Source organism: Carya illinoinensis, chromosome 9 (assembly GCF_018687715.1).
Source record: "Carya illinoinensis cultivar Pawnee chromosome 9, C.illinoinensisPawnee_v1, whole genome shotgun sequence".
Classification (NCBI taxonomy): Eukaryota; Viridiplantae; Streptophyta; class Magnoliopsida; order Fagales; family Juglandaceae; genus Carya; species Carya illinoinensis.
Genome location: NC_056760.1, coordinates 39,275,955 through 39,298,455, shown reverse-complemented (window position 1 = coordinate 39,298,455; position 22,501 = coordinate 39,275,955). Strand labels below are relative to the sequence as shown.

The 22,501-nt window shown below is 34.9% G+C and overlaps 2 protein-coding genes and 1 pseudogene across 4 annotated transcripts; 2 read left to right on the top strand and 1 right to left on the bottom strand.

Moving 5' to 3' along the window:
- Nucleotides 1-1,420: 1,420 nt before the first annotated feature.
- Nucleotides 1,421-4,032, top strand: LOC122276494 (L-type lectin-domain containing receptor kinase S.4-like). Of its 2 annotated transcripts, XM_043086270.1 has the most exons (2): nucleotides 1,862-2,005; nucleotides 2,134-4,032. In XM_043086270.1, exons 1-2 carry the CDS (start codon nucleotides 2,003-2,005, stop codon nucleotides 3,835-3,837), a joined length of 1,707 nt encoding a protein of 568 aa, XP_042942204.1. In that variant the 5' UTR covers nucleotides 1,862-2,002; the 3' UTR covers nucleotides 3,838-4,032. The 2 variants fall into 2 exon arrangements, with proteins under 2 accessions (XP_042942203.1, XP_042942204.1); XM_043086269.1 differs by having other exon boundaries at nucleotides 1,421-4,032.
- Nucleotides 4,033-9,488: 5,456 nt separating this feature from the next.
- LOC122277347 lies at nucleotides 9,489-11,845 on the top strand. 2 transcript variants are annotated; one of them, XM_043087311.1, is made up of 6 exons: nucleotides 9,489-9,730; nucleotides 9,808-9,869; nucleotides 10,096-10,196; nucleotides 10,872-10,926; nucleotides 11,023-11,070; nucleotides 11,274-11,845. In XM_043087311.1, exons 1-6 carry the CDS (start codon nucleotides 9,666-9,668, stop codon nucleotides 11,450-11,452), a joined length of 510 nt encoding a protein of 169 aa, XP_042943245.1. In that variant the 5' UTR covers nucleotides 9,489-9,665; the 3' UTR covers nucleotides 11,453-11,845. The 2 variants fall into 2 exon arrangements, with proteins under 2 accessions (XP_042943245.1, XP_042943244.1); XM_043087310.1 differs by having other exon boundaries at nucleotides 11,005-11,070.
- Nucleotides 11,846-16,765: 4,920 nt separating this feature from the next.
- LOC122277089 lies at nucleotides 16,766-20,692 on the bottom strand (annotated as a pseudogene).
- Nucleotides 20,693-22,501: the final 1,809 nt, after the last annotated feature.

The window sequence follows — 22,501 nt, the reverse complement described above, 5'->3', positions numbered from 1 at the left end:
ATGTATAGTTAAAGCCACTTTTTAGATATTAGATATCAAAACCGCCTATATTGAATTAGGCAAAAATAAATTTAGTAGCTTTTAGCTATAGTAATTGGAAAGAAATGATCAAATTTGATATATACAGTACAAAGATCAAATCTTTATTTTATTAATTTATGTAACTCTCCCTCTTTCTTCTGTCATGCACCCAAACTCAATACAATATATCATTTTGTCTTGCACATAGAAAATATCATTCTGTCTTGCATCCGTTTTAATTCATGAGCTAAATAAATTAAATAATTAAAAATTTAAATATTTTTAATTAAAATTAAATTCATGATAAAATTAAATAAATTAAAAATACCTAAATTAAATATTTTTTTAGGTTAATATTATTTTATTACTATATAATGAATAAATAAATAATTTAATGTAGAGATTTGATATGAATAGAATAATCAAAGTTAAATTTATCTTATATTATTTTATTATTAAATAATGAAAAAATAGTTATTTCAATGTCAAATTTATATAAATGGAATAGTCAAGATCTAAATTTATCTTACATTAATTAAAATTATCATTTACATATACATAATCCATTAACAATGCTCTAAAGACAAGCAACCAACTCTAAAAATGTAACAAAAAACAATATTAACGTAGATTTGACAAGTGAAATGTGATATAAAATTTTTATCTCATTTTATCTTATTTTATCTTGTTATTATAATTTTTTTTAATTTATATATAAAATATAATAAATAATTTAACTTTTTTAAATTTTAATTAATTTTTTTAAATTTTAAAATAATAATAATATTAAAAAATAATATTTTAAATTTTTATCCAAAAAATTTATCATCTTACCATTTAAATCTACCCACAAGCGGGCAGGAACTCCCCCAACAGTGCACTACGGTGGAAAGCTTTGAAGTTTAAAGGGCAGAGGCTGGGAGGCTACGGAGAGATTAGAATATATTAGGTAGTAAGATTATTCTACTAGCTAATATTATAATAGTAAGATTAATCTTTATTATTATTTAATATTTTATTATTATTTATAATCTCAGTAACCAAGAAATTGACTTCGTGCACCTCTTCACCTAACCCTGTCCTTGCGTTTCCACGACTCATGACTGTAGGGAGGGGTCCGCCTGGTCTTTGTCTTTTGTCAGTCGGTGATGTCACACTAGTCTAACTGGGCTTCACCCTTATCATACCAAGCTTGAATTTACAAAATTTATAAAAAAAAAACAAATAACCTTAAGATAAATTACATTAAGTTTCTACAGTGCATTTGTCATTAAAAACAAAAACTAATGTGCCATAAAATATAATTAATATGTTATTTTATAAGACCTTTTATTAAAAAAAAAAAATGTAATAAACTTAATGTAAATAAAAAGTATTTAAGTGGCATGCTTGAAGGGAATAAGACAGTGGTATCCAAAAGATCTAGCCTTTCTGTCTCTCTTCCTCCTCCATGGGTGTTAGAGATTTCAGGCTCTAGCATCATCCTTACGCTTATTTCATATATATCCCTCTCTCCTCTCTCGTAAACTTTTACATGTGACTGACTGATTGCTGTACGTGTTCAGTTCCTCGTTCGAAAAATCACATCACTCTTTGCTGTCATAAATTCAAATCTGCCTTCAACCACTTTTACTGGTCTGAAATTTCCTCCAATTTGATTTCCGAGCCGTGCTTACACTTTCTCCTCTGAGCTCACCCAACCCTTTTAGATGCTATTTCCGAATGCCTCGATCAATCTCGTACCAAACAGTGGCCAAGATGATTAGATTTTTCTCTCTATTTATGCTCCTTTCAATCCCAGTTTCATCCCAGCGTAGCGAGCTCTTCTTTCGGGGATTCAAAGATGTAGGCACCGACAACCTTACTTTAGACGGCAACGCTAAGATCCTGAAATCCGGTATTCTTCAGTTAACCAACGACACCGGTCGGTTGATGGGCCACGCCTTCTTTACCTCGCCGTTCCGGTTCAAGAACTCTAGCAATGGTAAAGTTCTATCTTTCTCCACCTCGTTTGCTTTGGCTATTGTCCCCGAGTATCCTAAGCTCGGAGGCCATGGCCTCGCTTTCACAATCGCCACCTCCAAGAATCTTACAAATGCTGTGCCTCGGCAGTACCTCGGTCTCTTTAATGCCAGCGACATCGGGAATTTCTCTAATCATCTCTTCGCTGTTGAATTCGACACTGTCCAAGACCTCGAGTTCGAAGACATAAACGACAACCATGTTGGCGTCGACATCAATAGCTTAACATCCAACGCTTCCGCCGCCGCAGCATATTTCACTAGCGATTCAACCAAACAAGATCTTAACCTCAAGAGCGGGAGTGCTATTCTAGCTTGGATCGACTACAATTCAGCTGAAAATGTCCTCAACGTTTCGGTTTCGCCATTTTCTTCAAAACCCAGTAAGCCACTCCTGTCACTTAAAGTAGATCTTTCGCAGATCTTTCAAGAATTTATGTTCGTTGGGTTCTCTGCTTCGACGGGTTTGCTCGCTAGCTCACACAGCATCTTGGGCTGGAGCTTCAAGATCAACGGGCAAGCAGCAGCCCTTGATCTCTCTTCTCTACCGTCACTACCAGGACCCAAGAAGAAGCACACAGCTTTTTTAGTAGGGGTTTATGTTTCAGCTGTCGTTCTTTTACTATCCGCCATCTCCGTTGCCTTTTACCTGTTCTGGAAGATAAAGAACGCCGATGTAATCGAGGATTGGGAACTTGAACTTGGGCCACATCGTTACTCTTACCAAGAACTGAAGAAAGCAACCAAACGTTTCCGAGACAGAGAGCTACTTGGTCGAGGTGGGTTCGGTCGAGTTTACAAAGGGACGCTTCCAAATTCGAAGATCCCAGTTGCGGTGAAGAGAGTCTCGCACGATTCCAAACAGGGTCTGCGGGAATTCGTGGCGGAAATAGCCAGCATCGGTCGGCTTCGCCACCGGAATTTGGTTCAGTTATTGGGCTGGTGTCGCAGACGAGGCGATCTTCTTCTTGTGTATGACTTCATGGCCAATGGGAGCTTGGACAAGTTCCTGTTCGATGAGCCAATGACAGTTCTCAATTGGGAGCAAAGGTTCAAGATCATAAAGGATGTCGCTTCTGGGCTTCTGTACTTACACGAGGGCTATGAACAGGTCGTGATTCACAGAGATATAAAGGCTAGCAATGTGTTGCTAGACACTGAACTCAACGGGAGACTTGGAGATTTTGGGCTTGCTAGACTGTACGAGCACGGCTCGAATCCCAGCACGACCCGGGTGGTGGGAACTTTAGGGTATCTTGCACCAGAGCTGCCTAGAACAGGCAAGGCCACGACAAGCTCGGATGTGTTCGCATTCGGTGCCCTGTTGCTTGAGGTTGCCTGTGGCCGGAGGCCCACTGAGCAGAACGCAACTCCCGAGGAGTTAGTTCTGGTGGATTGGGTCTGGGACAGATTCATAGAAGGGAAGGTCCTTGAAGTTATAGACCCTAAGCTGGATGGAAAGTACGAGGAGGCTGAGGTGGTGATGGTACTGAAGTTGGGGCTCATGTGTTCAAGCAACACGCCAATGGCACGGCCAAGCATGCGGCAAGTGGTGAGGTATTTGGAAGGAGAGATTGAGATCTCTGACAACTTGAAAGCGCCAGGTGATTACGTTAATGGAGGCAAGGGTAATCTTGTAGAGGGTTTCGATGATTTTGTGCACTCGTTTCCGTCTACGTCCGTTGATCGATCGAGCTCGTACACATTCACGAGGAAAAGAGAGGTGGATGCTAGTTTTCCTTCTTTCTCTACTTCTCCTCTCTCTCTTCTCAGCGGCAGAGGAGAAAGTGGCTAGCTTAAATATTGTGATCAGGAAATAAGTTCATAAATAATGTTCATTATAGTTTTTCATAATTTCCTTCCTTATTGCACTCTGGTTTCTCTCAAAACCCTAATTCCTTAGAAGGAGGGTGAATTAGATCATGATCTTTAGTTGTCGACGATGTTGATTTTCATGATTTTAGCCTCACATGGAGTTTACAGAGATCAATATTTGCGCAAAAGTAGATATTTTGTTCAAGCCATCCTTTGCTGACAAAGGCAATATGGATTTTTTCTTTTTTTTTTTTTTTTTTTTTTTTTTTTTTTTTTTTTTTATAAAAAAAATTCTAGTAGGAGGGAATTTAGATTTTATCAATTTCAAATTCCACTTATATTGGGTTCAATATTTTGATAATAAAAATATTTCGAAAATATTATTTCGAATTATGTAAGTAATAAAGGAATACTGATAGCCTGAAATGGAAAGGATCCGGTCAAATATTCCGGCTAAGAATTTGTACGTGGCAGTGGCACCCAATTATCAAGAAGACATTGCACATGGTGCGTGCTAGAAAAGTCTTAAAAATCACGTAGACCAATTCTTCTTTCAAAGAAGTTCTTTGGATGTATATATGTTTACTTACAAATATATAGTCGTTAATGGCGTTGTCTCGTTGAGGTGGATGTATGTCCAATTTTTTCTCCCAAAATGCAAAGAAAAGCCTATTTTATGCTAATTCAAAGCAAAACTACAAATCTTATTGTTAATTGCGTCTTGTCATCTAATCCGGTATTATTATCGTAACTAAAATGTCGTCAACTACATAGAAACACGATGACGGTAATGCTGATCGATGATGATTTTAGAACAAAAACTCCAAATTTCTGGTTAATATGCTCTAATGAAATGGCCGTGAATGAAATCAACTCGATCCATGCTCGTGTCCATCATGAAACACGACTCAAGTGGTGGTGCCATCATGGCTTTTGAATTCCATTCATTCATCATTTCGTTGCTTCTCTTTATCTCCTTCCATTGATCAAGATAATTGACCAAACTTTCAGCTCAATAATCTGTTTTTGTTTTTGTTTTTCTCATGTCCTACACCTCACGATATTGAACTCAATAAAATAATAAAAAATCATGAACATGCCACTCTTAATTGCTGTAGTAATTAAAAAAAAAAAAAATAGTTGGATATGATTATAAGAAAATGATCGCTCTTATTTACAACAAGTATAATTTATATGAAAAATTCTATACACTATACTATCATCTTACTTGCATCTTATTAAGTAAGATGTGACATATTTACTATTATTGAATAATTATTTATTGCATATTTATTTATCATCAAATAGTGATAAATACGTCACATCATATATAATGAAATGTAAGTGAGATAGTAATGTGATGTATAGTATTACTCTATTTATATAGCTCATAATTACCTTTTTACTTGTATAAATGAAATTGTTTGGTTTGATTTGGCATTAGAGAGAGAGAGAGATATTTTCAATTATACAATTAAACAAAACGACGAACTTTGAGAATAACGTTCTACAGTGATAAGAGTGATCACTCGCCATCTATCTCGTGAGTCATGACTGAAAGCCTTGGCATGTCTTCCATTATAAGGAACCGTGTAGCACAGGTTACTTTTACAAACAAACGAATATTAATTATAGTTATTCTTATATTATATATGAAATTATATTAATTAAATTAAAAAATAAATATATGGACAAGTTCAATCTATATATATAAAACGAGATAAATAGGTTGAAGTAGATTAAACAGATCGTGTTCAAATTAATCCAATAAAAATTAATTATTAAACAAGTTAAGTAGATTGTATTGTGCCACCAATTAACTAAATGAGTTAAGTTCGTGTTTTAGGATATGATCCATTTTTTATTAAATGAATTAGATTTAGGTTGACTTGTATAATCTAATATTTATTACTTAACACAACTCGTGAATACAAATTGCCATCTTCTGTAACACATACAATCATTTTAAATGCCCTTTATGTGACCATCTTTAAAAATATGGATATTTATAGAAAATAATAATTATTTTTATAAGTTATTTTATAAAAATATTTCTCATTTATAATTGTGTGTATATCATTTTACATTACACGTTTCTTTGTGTAACAACAAACCCCACCATTTGCATTGAGGAATTATCAGTAGTTTTGATTGCGCATAAAATAATTGATAAAATCATTTCAAATTAATTTGGGTGATCCCAAGGCAAAGTCATTAACAATAAATATTGTGACAAGGAAATATGAATGCCTCTTTGTGACAGTTCATTTAAAATAACTTATTTAAAAGGTTTGATAACTTAAAATTCTTATTTTAAACACAAAATTTTTATCCTATCATTATAATTTTTTTAAATTTTTATATAAATATATAATAAATAATTCAATTTTTTTAAATCTTAATTTAATTTTTTTAAATTATAAAATAATAATAATATTAAAATATAATATTTTAAACTTTCATCTAAAACTAAAAATTCTCATCTCACTCTCTAAACATAACTGGGTCCATCGATTTTGAAGGAATGACCCACAGAGTTGATGTAGTAATTTGTAGAAATAAAAGTTTGATATGATTACGAGAGAATATTGCTCTTAATTGTTACTTTAATTTAAAGTTTTCTTAATCCTGACAAACATAATTTATAGAAAAATTATATTTATTATATCCTCAATCTAAAAATTCTAATCTATATACATCATAATTATCCTTTTATTTGAATAAATGGAATCATTTGGTTGGGGGTTGGCATAAAAATAGAAATTAAAAAGATTAAAAAAAAAAAGAAGAAGAATAGAAAGAAGAAGAGGAGGCAAAAAAGAGAGAAGAAAATATATTTTTCCAATTATAAAATTAAACAAAAAGACGAACTTTCGACAGTGATAAGACAGAATGATCGCTTGCTATCTATCTCATTACTGCAAGCTTTGGCATGTCTTCATTATAAGGAACCGTGTAGCGCAGATACACTTTACAAACAAACGAATAGACCATATTAGATATTAGATATATGTCACGTTCGGTCAATTTCATATCATTAAGAAACGAAATGAGCGAGATGAATGAGATTGGTTTACTTAATAAAACACAACTAATAAATGGATTAATTGGAGAAATCCCAATCTATTCGTATAACATGGATACATTTTATTTTTAAATTTTATAAATATTTAGTATTATATATTTTTCTTTATCGTGATATTAATATTAGTATTTGATTATATTATATCTCAAATTATTAAACTTTTTTTTGTTAATATGTAATTTTATTTTATAAAGATAATAGTTTTCATTTATATTATAGGTTTGGATATTGATAATAAAATATTTTATCATTAATCCAATTGTAATTATGAATTATTTATATAGTTATCTTTGTATTATATATGAAATTATATTAATTAGGTTAAATTAAATATATGGGTAAGTTGAATATATTTATATAAAATGAGATATCGTGTCCATATTAACTCAATAAAAATTAATTAAGATTATATCATGTCACTCTAATTAAATGAGTCGAGTTCATATTTTAGGGTCAGATCCATTTTATTAAACGAATTAGATTTGAATTGACTCGTATAATTTAACACTTAATATTACTTAACATGACTCGTGAATACAAATTGACACCCTTCTAACGAAAATAATTATTTTTAAAACCCTTTATAACTAGATTTTAAAATGTAGATATTTATAAAAAATAATACTAATTTTTTTAAGTTATTTTATAAAAAACAATTCCACCGGAAACATGAATGCCTCATTGAGACAGTTCGTTTAAAATGATTTATTTAAAAATTAAGGATCCATGGGTTTGAAGGAAAGATCCACAGAGTTGAATTGCCAATGGTTTTTTTTAAAGATACTACTTTTATTTCAACTTTTCCTCAAAGGACGACCAAGTTGTCTCTGTAAGTACGGGTTACGAGAAGGCATGGTCCAACATTAATTTATTCAATGTCTTTTTTTAAATCTGTTTTTAGGCATAATTAGTGGATTCGCACAATGACAAAAGAGTTTTGCTGTCTCGGGCATGACACTCTCATGCTGAAACCACACGGCAGTCCCACGTCAGCATGAAAATATAGTATTTTTATTTTTTATTTTAAGCTAAGAAAAACCACATTTAAGTTTTAACCAACATAAATTAGGTAATAGATATTATTAACGTTGTAAATAGAAAGAAACCCGAAAATTACGGTCTGTGATGATATGACATTGTGACGTGCAACATTCTTCTTGTTTATCCGTGCCCTTAAAACCATTTCTTTGATAATCAGTGTTAACACTGTTTATAACTTGGATTGATCGGTTAATAATTTAATTTTAAATTAAATTTTATATTTAAATATCTAAATTTTAAATTATTAAATTCATTTTAATTTAAAATTTTTTTACATGCGAAACTCATAATTTTTTTTAACTTAATATCTTTTTATACGCAGGATTCATAATCTTTTATAATTTTTTATAAATATATTTAAATTTATCTTAATATTTAAACACATTTAAATTCATCTTAAATAATGTTATGTGAGTGCATGCAAATCTCCTCTTATTTATTGGGGTCTTCAATAATTTTATTTAAAAAAATTTACTCTATATATAATTTATCTAGTTAAATCTTGAGTAGTTTTATTTAAAAGTATTTATACTAAATACAATTCAGGTAAATTCGTCGAGATAACTTGTAGTATAAAAACTTTTAAATAATACTATTATATATAAATATATATGTTTTTTTTACAATAAAGACTTGAGATTCTTACTTGAATTTTGCTACATACAAGTACAGTTGTGCATTAATCTGTGTACCAATACTGATTTATTCATACTTAAAATTTAAATTAACACTGTTTTTAATAAAATCTATTTTTTGACCAATCACATCACATTAGTGCACAGATTAGTGTACAACTATACTTGCAACTATATTTTTCCTTCTTACAAATATATTGAAAGCGATGGTGACAATCTTGTTTGGATTTATTGACAAGATGGTCTATAAAATCGTCTCCGTACGGTCGGTGTTTAAGGGCCAAGAGTCATTGTTTAACACTGATTAATCATCTAGAATGTTTTGAAAATTAGCTCAAAGCGATATAGTAATACGGAGAAGATAAAATTGTTTCAAGCACCAATAAAATCAGAAGCGCTCCTTTTTCAAAGAGAGGAAGATAAATTATTCACATTTTATTTACTGGTAAGAGGCAAATTGAAAGTTAGAAGTAATAATTCTAAGAATTTCCGTAGAGATGTCTCCTAAATTATCATAATATGTGAAAGTATCGACGTAATTTTATAGAGTCATTCTGTTTGAATGCTATATAAAGAACATAAGTCAGATGAAGGAATGAGAAGACCTAAGATGTAGAAGATCATAACATTACTAATTCGGCAGATTTGAATTCTTATATATCACTCATGTGGTACTTCTGTCACCGATCGAAACTTGACATTGCAATCTACTTCACGCCAACGCGGAGGATATATTTGTTATAAGTTAAAATTATCTCAATTTATCTTTTATATATATATATATAGGAAAACATCAATATCATTAAAATAAAGTATTACAAATAACATAGGAAGTACTGGTGAGGTTTATGTTATTAGTCACTGTGGAAGATATTATGGTGCAGTGCATTGATGCTTTGATTTATAGGTAGTGTTGTTCTATCATATGGTGAATTCTTGCATGCCACTCAGAATCTTTCCTTGGCTAAAGAGATTTACCTAAAAGTTATTCAAGGGGTAGCTGAGAACAAAGATTTTAGTGACTTAAATGCCGTAGCAGCTTGTAATATGTCATCTGCGGAAGTATTGTTGGCAGCCACATGTGCTTTAGGACAGCTTGAGGCACACATGGGGTTGGTTCAAGATTCCCTTTTTCTTGGTATGATATTCTTGCAACGTGAATCTAACTTTTTTGTTTTTTAATATTTAGAAACTTTGGCGACGCAGAACAGATATTGACAAGGGCATTGTCTACAGCAGAGGACCACTTTGGTATGTTAGTTTGACTTTCCTCATTTGTTTTTTTATGTACTTTCCCAGGGGTGTTTGAGAACAAAGTGCCGACTAATTACAGGAGTGCACAGATCATCGACAATGAGTTTCTCTCAAGTGCCCTCACTTAATTTAGCGATATACAAATTGTCTTTGCAATTTTTATTTGCACCTGTCTCTGCAATGATATCTTAGTATGTGCTGTGCTTTTGTTTGTGTGGTACAGGCTCTCACCACCCTAAGGTTGGGGCTGTCTTAACCTGCATGGCTCTTATGTTTAGGCGTAAGGCAATGCAGGAGCGTTCAAGTTCTCTTTTGATTCAAGAGGTCAGTACTTGTACAACACCTGATTTAGTTATTATGGAAAACTTCCAATTTTTAACATTTATTGTTCGCTGTTTTAAACTAGCATGCATAGGCAATGTTCTTGTATATGTCTAGTATACTTAGGCTTTTGCCTATTCTTATGATTGATAAAATTTTGTTTACCTTCCTTTTATAGGCCTTGAGCCTTGCAAAAAAAATTTAAAAATCTTTTGATATATAAAATATTTTTAATTATAAAAAAAAATTTTGTTTACCAATAAAAAGATATCTATTATTTGCTCTTGGGCTCTTAAGAACTGGATATTGTGAAGCCATGCATGAATGAATTCTGGAAGTGAAGGGTCAAGGATATATAATAGTTTATCTTCGTCGCATTACCAACTCATTTCTCTCTGCAGTTGATTGAACGGTCAATTCAGATAGGTTATTCTATTAGGGTTGCAAGATGTATGCTCACATTGTTGTAACAAGTTGTTAGTGTCATTATGAATAGGAAATATGATTTTGCTGAGACAATCAATTACTGAGAGTAGTTTACCTAGGGTCCACTCAATCCCATTCATATGCATGAGATTCTCCAGCACATTACTTTGTCAATGCATTAATTCTTTTTAACGTGTTGGAGTTTGTTTATGGGAATGTTTTCTTACTTCAATGTTTTAAATGACTTTTTAGGGACTATACAGAAAGGCAATAGAGTTGCTGAAAGCTCCACAGTTGGAGACTGATGGTATAGTGAACAACTCATTCACTTCTCTTTAGTAATATTAAATTAAATGATTGTTTGTTTTGGTCTTTTATGTCACATGTTGCCCCTTTTTGGTAGATCGAGAAGCAAAGGTAGATAGACGTGATATTGTGGCCCTTGCTAGAGGTAATGGTTGCTGTGAATGATGCTTTTTTGTAATGCATACTCTATGGCATGGGGTATGAACTATGAACATTAAGAGTTGTAATTAACCTCTAATTTCCAACTTTAGGTAGAATATCAACAACGTGCTCTATTTGTTGTGGTTTACTTTACTATGATGACTCTTAGTAGGATTTCTGCATTGATATCGTTTGTTGAGTATGTAGGTGGGTATGCAGAAGCACTCTGTGTCCAACAGAACAGAAAGGCTGAAGGAGAAAAAATGAAGACTTGGGCTGAGGCTGCATGGAGGAACAGTAGGCTGTCACTGGCTGAGGCGATAGAAATATCAAAGTCTTCTTCCAAAGTGCTGGTTATAGATGCTCGAACCTGCAGAGCCCTTTAGTTTCTCTTTTTTTCCAGGTTCTGCAGCAAGAGTTCATAGTACTTGTTCTTGATACCTCAAAGAAGTGTGGAACTCTCCTAACTCACATACACTCTACCTCCGGTCCATGTGAGACAGATGTCTCATGTCTGCATTATGTATCCGTCTATTAATATCTGCAGACATAATCCAGGCAGTTGCAATGCCTTCTGACTTGCATATAGCAAAGTTGGTCTGGTGTAACATAAGCTGGTTGACCGATGAATGAGCCTTAGATTGATCTTTGATGAGCTCTAAGCTTTGATGATTACAGATCTGTCGTTGATGAGCCTCGGCTTAGTTCGAGTTTGGTAAATCTAGTGACCCTGAGACAATGGAATGAAGTATTTCTCCACATAATTGGAGTTAGGTGAACCAAAGAGCTTTCGAGTGTGTAACAGCTATCAATTTTCAAACACTCGGCAGATTGATTCTTCCAATACTAGGCTTCACTTAGCTTTTTATCGTTTGGCTTTCAAGAAAAACAAGTCCTTTACAAGACAGGTTTGCTATTGTTGATAGAAATTGCAGATTTTGCTTTACAATTTTTTACTTGGTTGCTGTAACACACCTCAAGTTGCTTAAAGAAAAATACATAGAAATTACTCACTTCGAGGGGAGCACCTCCATTGAAAAAGGAAGAAGATGATAAAAGATAAAATAGAATTTGCATTAATTTTTTGGATGCCGAACCCTAGAGCCCTTGGCTCATACATAAAGGAGATGACCCCTTACATGGGCCCAGATTAACATACTAAAAGCATACAAGGAAATAAAAACTAAGGCCCAAGGTCCATTAGCTATATTGTAGTCCAAATAACAAGTAGAATCAAAGTAAAGGAAGTTGTAAATGAAGTTAAATTGGCCCAAGGCCCATTGTCCATGTATTTTGATCGTGGACTGTGACAAACCATCCCCCATAGAAGCACATTGTCCACAAAATGTGATATCCTTGTCCACAATTATCCCACCACCTGGGTCAAAAATGAGAATTTTCCTAATACTTACCACAAGTCCAACCCTAGAACCACGACCAATACCCACCATTCCAATACTAGACCCAACCAATGATGTTGCTCTGTTAATCAACTGCTCTTCCCTTGTTTTGACCTTGAAGAGATGCTGAATATACACAGCAACATAATGATTAGATTTTCCCTTCATTTCCATGTTCGTCAAATCATTTGCCTTCACAATTTTCAAGGCAAGTTGGAAGATAACATGAATGATATTGAAAACTTGAAGATCCTTAAGCTGAAGGGGTATTGAAGCAACAAGAACAGCTTCCACTCCTAACATGATGCTTGGATCACCACCCCATCGGAAGTCAATATCTGTGGGAATTTGACATTTCCTAAGCCTCTGGGCACGAATACCTTCAATGTTGTGTGCCACATTACCAAGAGCCAATTTGCTGAACCTAAGCAAAATAATTCCAGGTGATCTGTATTCTTCTAGAAGTGGCTTAACAGATTCTTTTATTACCATTTCTCCTACTTCTGCAGTGTCAGGCCACATTGCCTTCGATAATGTTTTTAGCCCCCTCCTAATCCTCACGTCAAACCCACTTTGAATCCTTGAACAACTAGAACCCAACAGCACATCAAAGGGCTCCCTTCCTCTATCAAAAGGATCTAAAACAACCCTTAGTGGCAATATATCAAGCAAAAGATGAGCAGTAATCTTCTTACCTCTCAGGTTTGTCTCATTCTCAAAACTCTGTGGGTCGTAATCTGGAGTGAGTTCCATTTTCTCAATTTTCCTCGACACATATTCTCTCAATATTTTACGCCACTGCAATTCCATCGTCCGGGGCATCAATCTGTCCTCGCAACAGTCGCTCATCGAGATGCAGGCAAGAGAAGTCGTTGCCACCAGATCTTCCAAGTAATCAAGAACGTGTTCAAGCTCCTGCACTTCCAACAAGCATAAGGAGCTGAGTGTCTGGTACAGTCCATGATCCTCGAGAATCGATCTTGGGGTGCGATTTTGCGGCTTGTCCACTGTCATGGTTAGCATCATAGTGAAGTGGCTAGAATCAGATATACCCAATCTGGAACCAGCACCACTAGCAGTTATGGCCAAATCTTCAAAACCAGGTTTTGACATTTTCATTTCACTCCAGGTGAAGCGATAAAGCTTTTCTCCCGTTTTGTTATCAATAGCTTTGAAGAAATGGCTCTGTTTCTCACCCATGTGGAAATTGAAAGCAAGAAAGGGTGAATCTAGAAATTTCTCATGTAAGTTTGTAACAGCATCATTTCTCTGTGGGTCTGCTGATGTACAGCCACCAACGATTCCACCCCTATAGGTTGTGTTGCGGCTAGGGTTTGGAATCTCTTTGGGTTACTGGGCGATTGGGTGACGTCCCATGTCCATGGAGGGTGCCAAACCAAACGTGGCCCTTTGTTTGGGAATTCTTCTATGGGGAAGATTTGCTCGGTAGTAGTTGATAATCTGGTGAGGCTTGTATATGAAGGAGTGTTGATTTCAACACGGTCGTGCTGCCATACGTTCATGCAAGAGCTGATATCTAGCTTGAACGCTGGGTCTCTTGCTTTGGTCTCCTCTCGACGAGTGCCGATTTCTTGCCCCTCTACTGTTGTTAATACTTCTTCCTCTGCAGCTTGGTCATGAGACTCCACCAAAGATTTCAAAGAACTATCGAAGACCAAGAGACAAGGGACATTCTCCCCCTTCAATCGGACATCAGTTTTGTCTTCCTTCACTGCCGATTTTTGTATTTCCTCTATTGAATCAGTAGTTGCTTCCCCTTCTTCTATTTTTTTTTTTTTGAATTAAATTCTTCACTCCTCATATCCAAACAGAGACACCCATTTTCTAGTATCGCAGTCTCCATCAACGTAACCTCATTTTCGAGAACAACCTCTCTATCGTTAATGTTTGCTGTTCCAACGGATAAATATTTCTTCCATATGAATATTTGAGGTTTAGCTTCATGTAGCAAATGGTGAAGGAAGGTTTAACCAAGACCTTTAAATTTTTTCCGTTTGAACATTTCACTGTAAGAACTCTTTCTCTAGGATCTCTATAGGATTCATCATGGAGGGCACGATGATAATTCTGAAAACATATTTGGAGTTCTGCATTACTCAATTCCATGTCAAGTTCGTTGTCTCTAGATACCATTTGTAACATACCTCAAGTTGCTTAAAGAAAAATACATAGAAATTACTCACTTCGAGGGGAGCACCTCCATTGAGAAAGGAAGAAGATGATAAAAGAAAGATAAAATAGAATTTGCATTAAGAGTAATTCTATGCATCAGTCACTATTCATGCTGCACACTACATACTTATAGGTTTTTATAAGGTGTAGGGATACTTTTCATAAGGTATATAGATGTTTTTTATAGGGTATGTGGTGTGCAGTGGTGAATAGTGACTGCTCTCAATATTTTCTCTTGCATTAATTTTCTGGATGCCGAACCTTAGAGCCCTTGGCTTGTACATAAAGGAGATGACCCCCTACATGGGCCCAGACTAACATACTAAAAGCATACAAGGAAATAAAAATTAAGGCCCCAGGTCCATTAGTTATATTGTAGTCCAAATAACAAGTAGTATCAAAGTAAAGGAAGTTGTAAATGGAGTTAAATTGGCCCAAGGCCCATAGTTCATGTATTCTGATCGTGGACTGTGACAGTTGTTGCTGGCAAGTGTAGAACTGCGCATTGCTCAATACTGATGTAAGATGTTAGCTTATGTACACTGTCCAAACGTGTAACACGGTCAAATTACACTTACAGTTAAAAGACTGATTCTTCAAACAAATTATAATTGCAGTGGAATATCATGACCTTTTCCCACATCCACCCCAATAAGCTGTAGTATTTCCTCAAAAAGCCTACTTTTGGTTACAATACGGAGTACATGGAAGTTAAAAAGAAGGAACTCACCAATTCTAAAATGAAAGTTCCGATGAGGCCAATCATACAATTTCAAGAAAAGGGGCTCTGAATTTTGGCTCTACTTTTGGAACTTGTACCTGAAATTTCCAAAACCCTTTTATTTCCATAATCAAATCAACGTCATATGAGAAGGGTTAGAAAAACTATAAAGAGTATGGCAGAAGCATTTATCTCGATGGACAAATCTTAAATCTGACGTTGTGCTCATCTAAATTTGGGCCCGAATTGGTTATATAAAATTAAAATCTTATTTCATCTCAACTCATCATTACAATATTTTTAAATATTTATATAAAATATAATAAATAATTTATTTTTTTCAAATTTCAATACAAAATTAATATTAAAAAATTATATTTTAATAATATTTTATTCATTATTATTTAAAATATCTTATCTTATCTGTCTAACCAAACTAAACTTTAAGAGCATGCCTCGGTAAAAACCAGGACAATACTCCCAGGCCTGGGCTCCGACTCCGACGGAGTCGGAATTGCCATTTCCGACCTCCGACTCCGACTGGAGTCGGAACCGGAAGTTCACTCCGACTCCGACTCCGACGAGGAGTCGGAGTTCGACTCCGATCGGAGTTCGGAGTTAGGAACTCCGATCGGAATTCCGATGGCTTCCGAAGATCACCGTCCCAAAAATCCCTTGAAGATCACCGTCCCAAAAATCCCTTGAAGATCACCGGTCGTATCCTTCGATTCCGTCGACCTCTCCTTCTTGACGACCGCTACCTTCACTTCCTCTTCCTCACGACGTCATTTTCTCTCCTTCCGTCGACCTCTCCTTCCGTCAACCTCTCCTTCCGTCGTTTTCTCTCCTTCCGTCGACCTCTCCTTCTTGCATCCGGCTGGTGTTTGGCGTTGCTTTTGCTCGGAAGCGAGATCTCCAGCGAGGGTTGATTGGGAATTTGGGAGGACGAGATCGAAGTAGGGGTGACGTTCTCCTATTAAAAACGGCGTCGTTTAAACTTTAAGGTTTTCCTAAAAAAAATAGTTGCAAAATGTGTAATGGTGCATGAGGGGATTCGAACACAGGATCCGGAGAAACAAAACCGAACCTCAACCATTGAGCTACCTGACTACATAATATTCATAATACAATATATAATATATAAAGTATAAATAGTCGGAGTTCGGAGTCGGAGTTCGGAGTCAACAAGGCCTCCGGACTCCGATTCCGACTCCGACTATGAGAGTCGGAGTAACTCCGACTCCGACTCCAAATTTCGAGAACTCCGACTCCGTTAGAGTCGAATTCAGAGCAGAATTCGGAACGAAGTCGAAAATCTCGAAAATTTGCACAGCCCTAAATACTCCCATATTTGGGGAAGAGATTTGACCGGCTGGCCATTAAAGTCAGTGGACATAAGAAGGAGTGCCCACTGTTACATCAAGCAATGAAATGTAAGCGCAGAAAAGGAAACGTACTCCAGCAGGAAGCTTTGCAGTACGGATCCTGAAGAAATTTACTTCTTGAAGGTCGTCCCACTCAGACTAACATTCTTGAAAAGCGTAAGTTTTTTTTTTTTTTTTTTTTTTTTTGGGTTTCGACGATCTAGGGGAGAAGAGAAGATGATAATCTGGAAGAAGAAGTCTCCGTTGTTTAGGTTCTACGACCATATCCACCTTCTCTACCAGTCTGCAAGTGATCATATTTTATTATTTATTATTCTTTTATGTTTATGACTTGTATTATTTTTATTTTATTTATTTCCTTGCGGGTACTGAGACCCATTCATCTTGCTCTGTACTTCGCAGCTGTTGGGTCCCTCCAGTGGGCTTGGACATTCGAATGTTCTTGCTTTTCGTCTCGCAGGATAGACGGGACTGGGTAGTCGTATTCAGTCCACATCATTGCTCAGTTCTTTATTAAATGTAAATAAAATTAGTGATAGAAATGACTTCCAATATTTCTTTTATCATGTTTGAAATTATAGTAAAAAATATAATTTATAATTTTAGAGTTTATAATTTATAATTTAAATAACAAATTTTATATTTTGAAAGTTATTTATTATTTGACAAATATATATCTAAAATACTTTTAAATTTACTTACAATACTATTTTTTAAAAATATATAATTATCTATAGAAACTTTTCAATTTGGTACTTTTTTTAAAAGTAGACTTTTAACTTTTTTTTTTTAAGTTATTAAAGTACTTTTTATAAATTTATCAAATATATTATTTTTTAAAAAAATTTTTTTAAACAATTAAAAGTACTTTTTAAACTTTCAAACTCAATCTCAAAGCTCTAAGAAGAGAAATGCGTAGTATTTATAGATGTTTACCAAACTTATGTTTAGTTTTAACTTCAAGGGAAGTCGAGCGATGATTAATCAAGTCTCAATAAGCACAGATATATCTGAAGCAAAAATGTTATTTTGACACTTCTTATATTTTATTTTTTTTATTTTTTTAATTAATAGTTAAGAAAATGTTGATTTTTTTAATATTTTAAAATGATAAAAAACTATGAATAAAAAAATTAAAAAAAATGATAAGATGATTTTAACTTAACAGTAACATGTAATGGTCAAATGCAGGTGATAGAGTAGCACCACTCTATCTGAAGTAATATTTAAGGACAAAATATTAGGAACGTGCTACGCCCACCGCTGGGGGTTCCCGTGGGGTGATTTTTAATTCTTTGAAATTTTTTTACATCATTTTAAATACTTTTAAATAGTTTAAAAAATAAAAAAAAATTATAATATTATTAAATAATATTTTCTTAACCACTAAAAAAAAGGAGCAAGAAGCTTCGGGATCCCAGCATTTTTCAATTTATTATTAACGAAAGGATCCTCTAGAACCATCGCTAGGCCATCGCTGGGAGCTCATGTTAGAGTTAAAAAATTTTATTTTTTTATATTTTTTTTCACATTATTTTTTAATATTTTTAAACATTTAAAAAAATTCATAATAATATTAAACAATTTTCTTTTAATCATTAAAAAAATAAAAAAATAAAAAAACACTGGGAGTTAGCTCCCAGCGGGGGGGGGGGGGGATCTAGCATCTCTTAACGAAAATATATAGTTATTGTCCAGGTACTTCTGAATACAGCTACAGCCACCGGGAACATGAACATTATTACACTCCTACATGACATGAGTAGTATCTAAAGATGAAGGCATTTTATTGCTGAGATTGACAGCCCACAAGCTGGAGTAAGGGAGATGACCAATCGGCAATCAGTACAGATCTTAGGCTGACTATGGTCATCATTTATCTATTGAATTGCGTTTGTTAGTACCATTTCGATCTTTTAGCAACCTTAAGTACTGTCCTTCGTACCAACAGTTACAAACATAGAGAAAGGTAGACCGTGATGATGATGTTTTCTTTAAGAACAGTTTTTACCTATGGTTCTCTCGTTCTTTTCTTCGTACTTGATTCGTGATAAATGCTGTTTGGACCAGCACTACCCGTCTTCAAGAAACAGAAATCGACATGGCACTCATATATGTCAACAGAAATGATTTGTGCAGTCGGGAAATGTAGTCGGCGTGCAGTCGGCTGTAAAAAAAAAATTAATACGAGACTTACATGAAAAAAAAAATTATTTTTATAACTTTTTATAATTCATGTAGGTCCCCTGAATATAAAATAATTTTTTTATAATTTTTTTTTATTCATTCCGTACAGCCGACTGTATTTCCCGACTGCGTATAGCAAAGCCCATATGTCAATGGGCTGCTTCTGCAATACTGTTGTGGGGCTTGGAGGGCAGTCATAATAATGTATTAAGTTGTGCGGAGGACCATACTTCCGAGCTTCCATGACCCTATGGCACTTGACCAAATCATCCTAATAAATTGAGAACCGGAACTGTCAACAAAACATACTTGCATCGCATTGAGAAAGTGGAGGGAGGATATTTTCATTCAGAATTTTACCTTTTGAGCTTGATTAAGGAGTCTTGTAATAGAGGAAATGTGAGCATCCGATTTTGATGGAACTAACTCGTCTAGGCTGCGACAAAGAGAAGATGCTGCAATAAAACTTGGCCTAAACTCCAGAAATCTTGAATCTGTAGGGTTATGTTTCAATAATTAGTGGAAACAGATCACAAAGATTGGGCCTAGCAATGCTATTAATTGTCTGCATAAATAGATACATCAACTAAACTTTTAGAGTGGCAAGAGGAGAAGAGAAGTTTAGTAATTATCACATCGATAACTTTCCTGTCCCTGTTCTTTGTATATATACAATATGTAAGCTTTAAAAGCTGCACAATATCATGATGATAATGAGGATACCTGAAACAGCTGCAACAAGCAACTTAGTGACTCGGGTAATACACTCCTCATGAAGCTGAGGCTTCAAGGAATCAATACTCCACAGCAACAGTTCTGTGCACGAATAAGCCGTAGTAGAGCCAAGGCACCATCCCAGGGCCTCTAACAGCGCCAATTACATTCGCTGGATTGTGCTTGACTGAAATGAATGCCCCAAATCCTCCATCTTCGATAACAACACTAAGTATTGATCAATTACAAATCCAAATAATAGAAGGATATTAATAACTGTAAGAATAATAACAACAGTCACCTGGATTTCATGCAAGGTTAGAGTGCAGGTTTCACTGAACTTGGAGGCAACAGAAAAGCACGCAACCGACAACAACTCAACCATCCAATCTTCTTTCCATCCCTTGAAAGTTATGTTAAGAGTTAGTGCTGAACCCGTATATAATTTTGATCAAGAAGAGAACTATATGTATTCAAAATTCTTTACATTGCATTGATTCATAGATAGGACTCGATCAAGGTAATTCACAGCAAGGAAAGCAGCTCCAAAAGAGAGATTCAAGCGACTTCTGGCCTGGAAACAAACAAACAAACAAGAGCATAGAGAGACTGATGAGTATATATATCTTAAAGATTTTGTTATAGTTCTTATCAAGATTTAAACCTAAGGCAGGCATTTTCCTATCTTGCCATATATATCCATTACCAAAGAGTAAAGGACAGAAACTAACACGGGAAAATGGCGTACACTATGAGAAAACTGACCCTGAAAAGCCATTGAGTAGCTCTAGACCTAGCAGTTGTCAAGTTTTTCGAGCGGAGATGCTCAACATAATTAGCTGCGGGTATGAAACTGATCTCCTTCTCAAGGTATATTACAAGGGCCTGCTCAGCGTCTTCCTTGGTCGTATAAAACGAACCACCACATGAATAGTTCTCGAAACTGCAAAGCTTGGTTGCATGATGATGGACGGGTGTTACAGGGCTGCACTGCCACGTCTCCTCACAAAGCAAGTTAATTTCCATATATAACGATTACTCAAATAACTGCGGAAGTTCAATAGGTAGGGAAAACGTACGTACTATTGTCGATGAAATTGTAAAGGTTCTGACAATGATAAATATCATATATATATAATGTATCTGGGTTAGCCCTCTCGTACTTACCAGAAAGGAAAGGTATGCTAGGGAGGTGGAGGGGGAGGTGGGAAGGTGTGCATATAAGAGAGTGGGGGTGATGCATGGGGTAGTTAAAGGCAGATCGTGAAATAAAAAGAGGGACACGACCCTCATGAAATGGGGTAAATGCTACAGTGGGGGAGTTTTATTTTGATCCCCACGAAGTAATTGTGTGAGAGCACGAGGATGACTGTGTGGGTTGCATGAAATAAATGAACAGCATGCTCTTTCCTTCAATATTGGGTTGAACAACTAACTGGACATTGGGTTTGGGTCTTGTTTTGAGTCTGAGACACAGAATGAGGCAAATTGTTTTTTATAGTGGGTGGGCCCCATTTCGTTGGTATGGTCGCCCGTCGCTTTTCCAGCTGGGCGTGGGGTCACGTTCTGATCATATTCACCTCATGATCATGAGCCCCTCAATAACTGCGAGTTCAAAAATCTTTTCTATTTTATCCATGTTTTTCATTTTTTCTATTTAATTTTATGGATACCATTTTTAATGTCATAAAAATATAAATAAATAAATGAAAAGACTTGCTAGCTCGTTCTTAAAAAAGAATTCAAGTCGAAAGAACGCTATCTTGATTCTTGTCCTACATCCACTACTAGATCACTCCCAGACTACTCTAAAAACAGTTCGACAATTCACGAGCGACCAAGGAGCAATAGAATAAGAAGAATGGTAATATTTATGCAGCTATTTTACAACCAAAACTACTAATTAAATTTTCTTTTTTCTTAATAAATGTTAAAAAAGAAAAAAAACTGTGTTTATCGAACAATTGGTTCTGGCTGCAATGGCATTGCTATGTATATTTTCAGCTGAGATTGAACTATTAATTAGTCTGGGAAGAGTATTTTGCTTTTGGATAATTTTGAGACAATATGTATTGAATAAACTTTGTATAAAGTTTTTTCAAAGATAAAAGAGTAATGACAGAAATCAGTTAAACATTGAAACAAAGGCTAAAGCACTGCTCGCAGCAAACTTACCCTGTGCTAACTAATCTCTACTTCCACCCTAATATGCACACACATATTGAGACCTTTCCCATTGCCTTGAATTCGGGCATCCCATTGTCACCCCCGCCATCACCACCAGTCACCCACAACACCAATATCTGCAGTGGGGCACCTAAGGTTCTAAACATCCTCCACAACTTATACTTATAGTCGATAGTAGAGTCCCACCTTGGTTATTATGGATATCAAGAATCATGATTCATGAAGCAATCTATATAATTAGGATGATTGATGGTGGGTGTTGACAAGAATTATATAGATTGACAATTGTTTGTGTCAAGTTTTTGATAAACACTTGAAGGTAAGACTCAATGAATACAAGATAGAAACAGAGGAGATGAAGAGAAAGAGTTTCACGTTATTGAATTGATGAATTAATACAACTTACAGAATGTATTTATAGAGATAAAAGAAAATAACAGAAAAATAACTAACTTTTTATATCTTTTTCTACCTTAACCCGTGCTTCTCTAGACTTTAATTTCATTTGCTCAATTTGTGAAGCTATACTCCAACACCCCCCCTTAAGATGAACATGTATATTAAGAATGTTTATCTTGCGAAGAGTGTGATGAAAAGGGAGAGAGCCTAAAGGCTTTGTGAAGATATCTGCCAGCTGCAATTTGGAAG

What these genes read in the sequence shown, in the direction of transcription:
- LOC122276494 (XM_043086269.1), top strand. Translation starts at nt 1,744, where the DNA reads ATGCCTCGATCAATCTCGTACCAAACAGTGGCCAAGATGATTAGATTT.
- LOC122277347 (XM_043087310.1), top strand. Translation starts at nt 9,666, where the DNA reads ATGTCATCTGCGGAAGTATTGTTGGCAGCCACATGTGCTTTAGGACAG. An exon ending in CAGCTTGAGGCACACATGGG is followed by an intron (nt 9,731 to 9,807) that starts GTTGGTTCAAGA and finishes TTTAATATTTAG; the next exon opens with AAACTTTGGCGACGCAGAAC. An exon ending in TACAGCAGAGGACCACTTTG is followed by an intron (nt 9,870 to 10,095) that starts GTATGTTAGTTT and finishes TGTGTGGTACAG; the next exon opens with GCTCTCACCACCCTAAGGTT.